Source organism: Coffea eugenioides, chromosome 11 (assembly GCF_003713205.1).
Source record: "Coffea eugenioides isolate CCC68of chromosome 11, Ceug_1.0, whole genome shotgun sequence".
NCBI classification, from domain to species: domain Eukaryota; kingdom Viridiplantae; phylum Streptophyta; class Magnoliopsida; order Gentianales; family Rubiaceae; genus Coffea; species Coffea eugenioides.
The window spans coordinates 45,561,252-45,569,782 of NC_040045.1; the positions used below are offsets into that span (position 1 = coordinate 45,561,252).

Sequence of the window (8,531 nt, forward strand, 5' to 3'; positions counted from 1 at the left end):
TTTTCTCCAGATCATTTAGTCCAAAAGTAGAATCGAAATAGTGGAGAAATAATGGGGGTTTAGAGACCTCAACGACTCAATTTTGGATCTATGGAAATCCAGTTTGGATGCAAATTGCCATTGGAGCAACTTTTGTCAACAACGATCAAAGAACTTCCTCCATTGTTGTTTTAAAGAAAACGTTTGGATGGGTTCAACTCTAATTATCGACATGAGTCAAGGTATGTTGTTGAGATCATAAGTCGCTTCTGAAGGTTGTAACCTGCCGACCGTGGATGAAACCCTGCTGCTTTCAGCTTCAGTGCGTGCAGCTTGTCCCATCTTTAGAAACACTACGTGCGGTACAATTGCCATCGTAACCAAAGCCTCCCAAGGCAGTCATAAAACTCTAATTAGACATCAGATTCTTCCCTCACTAAGAAGGGCACTTTAGCAGGGAACCTCTTCAATGCCAGAGCACCCCTTGACAGCACTAAAATTTTAAACGCCCCCGCATCCCCGTTTCTCCATAACTTGGATGCAGTTTTTGCTTCTCACAATTACAGCACCAAAAAAAACACAACAAAAACAAGAAACAACAGGCGTATGCCGGCCAAAAGAAGAATGTTCACTATGTCCAAATCAATAACTATATCGAATTATTAACTAAGCTAACCAGCTCACGAAATTAACTCTTTAAACATGGGCAAACTCTCATTAAAATGTTAGCATACGGTTCCTTTTCTTTGGATTCACCAGGAAGACCAGTAATTACATCCTTCCAACGAATTTGCCAATTCTTTTGGTTGGATCCCTTATTTAAGATCACCGGGTATATCAATTAGTCAGTTTCATAAAGATTTTATGCATCTGCATTGTATGATTCTCCATGTTATATCAACAGCAGTTTCCCAACCCCATTTCCACTTTTAGTTAGATTTTCCATATTTTTAGGAAGGTGCTTTGAGGAATTTTTCGGGCAGGCAGCCAGGTAAAACCAACCATCAATCTTGGGTCATTTCCATTGCTCAATAGACAGCCAGGTCGAGCAACAGCTCTCTCAAGGTCATCATCCATAATGCAGTTGCTGTTCCTGTGTTCCACAGGTCATTTGGCATCCAGACGTTAGAACCGATTGATGGTCATCATAACTTCAATCAGACGCTATAAGTTACGGTCAGTTGTTACCAGAGGGAAGGATTGTGATGTGGATGATTTATGGTTTAATAGCAAAATCCTTCTCATTTGCTCTGCGGTAAAGTAAAGCTGATGCTTCAACCCTGAAATATGATATTATTTAATCTCCATGTAACTATTACTACTGAAAAAACGGAAGTACCTATGAAATTGGCCAGAAGATTCTCACCAGCCAGGATGCACGACAAATCTCCCAGACGAAAGCGCCCAATTTACCTGTTACAACAAGTTTCTGATTTAGATTTCATAATTATCCATGGACAGCACCTCCCACACATTAAAATAGCACAAATCCTAAAGAAACATCCGATATAGTCCTAGAAAGATAGGACCTTCCTAACTCGAATCGCGTACGAAACTACCTTGCAGGTTCACAAAAATTGAGGCAAGGTTGATCCAAACTTGAACTATTTTCACTACATGCTATCTTGTTTCGGTTGGGGTTTAGCTTGCCTCTTTAAGGATGAGAATTAGGTGTTAGTAAAAGATTAATCTACTTGACTTGAACTCGCAGAGCTTGGTTCAGATAAAAAACCAAGAACAAGCCTAAAAACAATCCTCAAATCCTTTAGAAAACCAAATATGTGATGTCCGGACCCATACAATCTTCTCTCCAAAGGATTTTATGCATTTAGTTCCCAGAAGAAGAGGTTTACCTTATCCGTTCCAAGTGAGTTGGCAACAACATGGGTGACCTGTTCATCTATGGAGTTGGTGCACACAGCCCCAAACTGTTCAGCTGTCTGCCAAAGAGGATGTAAGTGTGGATTGGCTTCACCAACTGGAAATACCCTACTAAATACAATCCGACAACCAGCCAAAATCTTCTTCTGCTCTGAGGCTAAGATGTTTCTAACATCAGCTTCATCCAAGGACTGATGTGCAAAAAATATTTCATGTATTCTCTCAATAACCTAACAAATTCACAATATTAAAAAGCAATTAGGAAATGGAAAGGTAATAATCCACATAATCTAAACCACACAAAATCACATCTTACTGCCAAAGAAGATGCCAGCGTCCCATCTTCTGATCTCTCATCGTGATCGATCTCAAGAAGAGAAGGACCAGGAAGCCCAAATTGGCGCCGACTACATGGAAAGAAAATATACCTGCAAAAAACAAGGATATCAGACAGGACACATATTAAATAATATACTTTATACATAAGAACAAAAACGTTTTCATCTACCTTTCAACAACTATCAAGTTTAACTTATTATGCGGCCAGACTCGCAAAGAATCATCTATAATGACAACAGCTGACTCCATACCCATAACCCCTTCCAAATCCTTGCTCTTAGGAACCCTTTCATCACCATCCAAAAGATCCCCATCATCCCCTCTGGAAATGACTCGGCCAGCAAACAACTCCCCTTTTGGATCAAGCAATTTTGCCATCTCTGTGGCATACAGCTTGTTTCCCATCGTGTAGAGATGTAGCTCGTACAGCTTACTAGCCTAAGAGACAAGCAGAAAGATTAACATCCCACAAATCACATCCTATACCAGATATATTGTTAGCCTCTGTTACCTTTTCCAAAAAATTCCAGATCCCAGGCCGCAATTTAGTCCACATTCCCATGTGAGGAAACCGGAATAAATGCCTGTGTGGTTTTTCACAGTCTTGCTCCTCCTTTTTCCTCAATATCTCATCATGCATTGGATCCACTTCAACAAACTGAATGCAAAAGTTAACTCAATAATGTGCTTCTAGCATAAGGACAAAAAATTCAACTTAAAAGCCAAAAGTTTTCATGCCTTCGCTGAATTTAGGAGAGTATGATCCAGATCCAAGACCAGGCAGAGTTTCCGTCCAGCAAACATTTTCCTCTGCTCTTGCATTCTTCTAGCTCTCTCTCTATGGATGGCAGCTTTTTGCTGGTCATCGAATCCCTCAAAGAGATGCTCAACATCATCCCAGTTGTTCTGTGGTCGAGAGGAACCCATAGAAACTTCTTTGGATGACAAGCCAGGCCCACTTTGCGGTTTGCCTGACTCCAGCATTCCAATCGTCTCTGTCCTACCTTGATAAGCTTGAGAAGGTTGTGACAAAGATATTTGAGGAAGGGCAGGTTGAGATGAAGTTGCTTGAGAAACAGAAACAATATCAGCAATATTTTTCAAATTTTTAGTGAACTGCTGAGCAATATCTGGTTGAACAATGGAATTAGAAGGCACAACCCTTCTGTCAAGCTGATCATCTTGTATCTGGAAATTCATGTTACCAACCATCTCTAGATTGCTTGATGTACTGCTTTTGCTTTGAGATTGATCAAATTCCATGCTCCCGCCTTTTTGAAGCGTGTTATTGTGAAGAACACGACGGGGATCACGAGGTTTCATGCGAACTTTACCTGGTTCTGCCTGCAAGTTCATAAGGCATTAACTATTCTGAAAAGATCACAAGGCAGTGAGAAACAGGAAGTAAACAAGCTGATTATTAGGAGTATTTTCACAAATGTTTTCACATGAAAATTTTCAATTTTCTCAACAAAAATAAAACCTAAAAATAGTTTATATATCGTAGAATCAACTGTAAGATTCTATGTGACCAGTCATTTTTCAAATGAAATTACAAGAATCCTCAACAACGTTGAAGACTTCAAAAGGAAAATTTCACCCAACTCACCCATGCCAATCAAACCATTCAGAAAAGCAGACCAGTCTCAAGGATATCAATTGAGCACAGGAAAGGAAAATACTGACAACAGAGTAAAAATTTCCCACTATCAATAAAATGACAAGCTTACCACTGAAGCTGTTTGTGAAGTCACCTGGAATGTCCCTGCTGCTCGTTGGCCAAGGTCCCGGGGTTTAGAAACAACTGCATTCACTGACCCATTAATGGAATTTGAGCATGTAGGCTGACTTGTACTTCTAGTAGGATCAGCAGATTTTTGTTGTTCCATCTTAATTATGTTCATCCATATAGATGGGTTTACAGCAATATCTTTCAAAAGAGAATGCAATGAAGCTGTTGCACCAGGATTAGTCAGCGGCAGATTCTTGTTTCCATTGACTGTTACATTGGCCAAACTGCTTCCAGAACTGAGTGGAGTTACAGCATATTCAGGCCTCATAGGATCATTTCCGCTGCTATTCAGTGCATGGCTTCTATTTGTTGCCCCTAAAACAGCTGTACCTCTATCCTCCAACCAACCACCAGTTCCACTCACCGTCTGCACACTTTTCACAACTGAGGAATCAGTTTGCTCATTTCTTTGCCTTTTTAAAGCAGGACCATCCATAACCTGTTCTTCAATTGTCTTCTGCTTTCTTGAACTTATCATGCCCCCAACAGGCTCCACCTTAGGTTCACTATTGACTACAGGCAAAAGCCGATCCAAAGAAGCCACATCAGAATTAGCCAGTCGAAGCCTAGGATCTCTACTTTTTGCAGATGAGGTTTTCATTGAAGAACTTGGTCCTGAACTCAAGGAGGGAGCATTCAACAAATTTGCAAGTCCTTGTCCCGTAAGAATGCCAATCTTGGGAGCATCAGAAGCAGTGAGCTGCCCCACCATTGATGTGTCCACAGGCTTCACATCCATGCTAGAAGAGCTAGAGACCTCCCCACTAATGTCACCATCCCCACCATCACCATCTTCAGAAGGGGTTGGGCTTGGAAGCCTGTCATTCATAAGAAACGAACTTCCGCCAAACTTCTGCTGATAGGAAGAAACAGCCTTAACAGCATCAGTTTCATAAGGATGCATTGGGACATTCTCTCTCTCAAGAGCTACTCTAGGAACAGGCCACTCCGGTTTCAACAACCCATGTCCCACTGAAAACCCCTTTACGATGGGCAAACAAGACGGTGCTCCTTGAGTTGGTGAAGGAAGACTATCAGCATCATGGTCCTTGTGAAGGTCCAGCAAAGGAAGAGACAAACCTTTATACTTAGAATTAGCTACTCCCAATTTTCCATATTCTAGCAATGCTGGTGGCACAGGCTGATCAGATGACTCAACAGAAATGGAATCTACATTAAACACTTTTTCCGGCACTCTTTTCATATTTTCCGCAGAACTATCCAGATCATTCTTGGAAACCACACTTAATTCTCGCATTTCATTATTCCTATTAGCATCCATAGAACTCAAAGTTTCCGATGAAGAATCCAGAAGAGAAGTCATAGCTTCTATCTGCAACAACAGACAGCATTATAAGTTACCATAACTATGAAACACCACCACCACCACCACCATCCCCCACCCCCAAAAAAAAAAAAACAATCAGACATTAGTGGCTAAAACCACCTCTTTCAACTGCTCAGCTGAGAACAGATACTTTTGGCTTGACACATGAGCTAACAACCTGTCAACAGATGCGGAAAATTATTCAGCACAACTAATCCCCTTTCCAGACAACAACTGGGAAAAAAAGGAAAGGAAGACAACAAGTAGATGCAAGTACCACCTTGACATCATGTCCTTGCTGGATTCCTTCTTATTAAGATCCATGGAGCAGAAGACCTGACAACTAAAAGGTTCAGCCACTAGAACACAAAAGGAACCAGAAACTGTGCTTGGAGCTAAATGATGGTTCCTCTAACAGATAATTCACATAGACATTGATAGTGAAGAAAGCAATCCTAAGGAATCATTTGAAATCTTACAGCATTCAGAGTCTTAATAGCAGTAATCACGAGTTGCACAAGAACATCTTTTGTAGTCAAGATGTTGTTCTCAGCTATTTCCTGCATACTGTCCAATAGGTTTTGCACTCTGGATGATACTTCACCAAATGATCTAGAATAAAAATCGAAAAAGGAAAAAAGAAAAGAATTTTTTTTTTTCAAACACATTAACCTTGGCTGAATCACAAATTGATGGAAATCAACTTAGCTCCAAATTTGTCAATAAACTTACTTTTCAGCCTCGTTCGCAGTCACACTCTCAAACCCTTTTCTAAGCAAATCAACCTGCTTCTCCAAGACAGCCTCTTTATCCTTGACAGCCCCGGATAGATTCTCCTTGCTCACATCCCCATCAGTTTCACCCATCTCAGAATCCATATCAATTTCCCCTTCTTCCAACTCCCCCTCCTCCTTCTCGTCCACTTGAATGACATGCTTCTCACTCGGGGAAGCAGCAGAAACCCCGTCCTTGCTGTCATCAATACTGCTAGAATTCTTGTTAGCGACGTGGTGGTGGTAGTCGTGGTGGTTGTGGTTGTTGCTGCTGCTGCTGCTATTATCCGACCCATCCCGCTTCAAATTAGAATTGCTGGCATTGTTATCAGAAGAAGCTTTGGGGAACTCCATGACTAAAATCTCGTCCAAAGGCTTGTTCTGGACGGCGGAAGCCCAAGCCAGATTGTATAGGCCAGCCGAATAATTCCTGGAAAGCTGATACTTATATAGATCCCTCATCGTCCAAACCCTAGGCTTTTGATTTTGATTAGCGTTATGATTATTGATACTGTTATGGTAATTATTGGAGGAATTATTACTATTGGCTGGATTGACATTTACATCCTTGGGAGGGGGAGGCGGAGGAGGAGCGGCGGAGGAGTCCGAATCGGGGACAGCGGCGGCGGCAGGGAAGCGGTCTTTCTTGCTGAAAGCCTCAGCGCTAATTTCCTCAACAGAAGAAGCAGAATCGGAGATCTCACCTTCTTCGACGTCGAGGTCGTAAACTGTGGGAGACAGTTGGGATTCACATTCTTCCATCTCAACTACGGAGGAGCAGCCTAAGGGGGTTTTTTTACTTTGACTCAAATCCGATACAACAACTAGCATAGGGAGGTGGCCGGTTAGGAAACTAATTTATGACTCAATCAGTACAATATGTATACCATATAAACGTAAGAAAACAAGAACAGATCCTTGATCGTGTAAACAATTTCACAGCCCAGGAAAATCAGGTAATTAGATAAAAGCGAGAAGTTCCCCCACCTCCCCCCCAACTCCCATCTCCTTAAATTAGGGCTCGGGGAAGGAAAAAACAAAAACAGAGATTTACTAGCGATCAATTAATTTTTCTCCCAGATCCGATGAGAATTTATTTTGAAATTCTTCGAATCTGATTTGATCCGTAAATGTTGAATATACACATACACTCGGATTTAAGTTGCTGAAAATTGAATCAGCAAAGAAGTCTAATTTGGGGAAAGACCGAACCCCAGCCCAAAACTTAAGAAAAGGATGTGCTGAATATGGTTACGATGGGGACCCGGAGCGTCCAGAAAATAAATAAATGAAAAAAAAAAAGGGTGACAACGGAAGGCAGGGAATGGAGAACTGAATCTGAACCGTACACATCATCAATCCGAATCAGCTATAGATTGGTAACAACAGGTGCACCCAATTAGTCAACCACATAGGATTTACAGCTGTGGACCGTTTGGAGTTTGGGTCCAAACTCGTCGAAGCTTAAAATCCATTTTGGATTTGGATTCCGGTCCTTCAGCGCTGGATGGACATGTTTTGATCTATACCATAACCACATACTCCTAGTACTCGTGCTGATGTCGCTTTTTGTTTGTTGGTACTTCAGAATTTTCATTGTTAACTGGTTTGTTCTATTTCTAACATCCCTAAAGTATAATAAACTAGAGGTACCTTGGCTGTGCGAGGCACAGCTTGGGTCTCTAATAACTTAATTAAACACATAGCAATATATCTTTTTAGTATATAATAAATATAAATACAGGAAAAAAATTAAGCATCAAAACAATTAAAATTTGTTATGAAGAGATATTCCATCTATAAAATTAGCCACTTGCCCTTTCCCACATTTTATAAGGAATGAAATTAACCTCCTAATTATTGTCATTTGGATAAAGAATTTTGAATCTTATTATGTGACACGATGATACCACAAAGGGAGAGAAAATAAATGCATTACCAATTCAATAGCAACATAGCTTTAATTGTAATTAAACCAAAAGTAGTCAATTGAGTTTGCAATTTCTTTTAAGTGAAAGTGAAGAACCATATTACGATTATGGGAAATAGGTAAAAAAAAGATCTACCAAATCCATCATTAGTCTTGAGGTTAATGAACGAGGGCAATAAAGTAAGTACACAATTAGGTACAATTGGGAAGAAAGAAAGTTGATTTTCTATGCAACTTTGAAAAATGATTTATAATTGTGTAACAGGAAAAGAGACTTTAATCGATCATATAAATGAATTGTTTAAATGTAAGAGTTGGATGAGTTACTGATTAAATATAATTAATCAATGTACAAGAACTAAATTTTTTTCATTAATTTGTAAAATTTGATCATATAGTCATAAATTAGGCAACACATAAAAGGAGTAGAAGTTCATATGGTTAAACAAAATAACATGCAGTGAAAATCTTCTATTGTAACCCATATAGTAGATTTTCTATCTTGATCCA

General features: G+C 40.1%; 1 protein-coding gene across 1 annotated transcript; it reads right to left on the reverse strand.

Moving 5' to 3' along the window:
- Positions 1-356: 356 nt before the first annotated feature.
- On the reverse strand, positions 357-7,288 carry LOC113753543 (RNA polymerase II C-terminal domain phosphatase-like 3). Its single transcript, XM_027297721.1, has 13 exons — positions 6,051-7,288; positions 5,798-5,930; positions 5,599-5,654; positions 5,439-5,496; positions 3,930-5,324; positions 2,938-3,543; positions 2,711-2,857; positions 2,369-2,637; positions 2,177-2,288; positions 1,833-2,090; positions 1,346-1,392; positions 1,168-1,259; positions 357-1,072 (listed from the first exon to the last, which is right to left on the reverse strand). Exons 1-12 carry the CDS (start codon positions 6,920-6,922, stop codon positions 1,196-1,198), a joined length of 4,017 nt encoding a protein of 1,338 aa, XP_027153522.1. The 5' UTR covers positions 6,923-7,288; the 3' UTR covers positions 357-1,072; positions 1,168-1,195.
- Between the last annotated feature and the right edge of the window lie 1,243 nt (positions 7,289-8,531).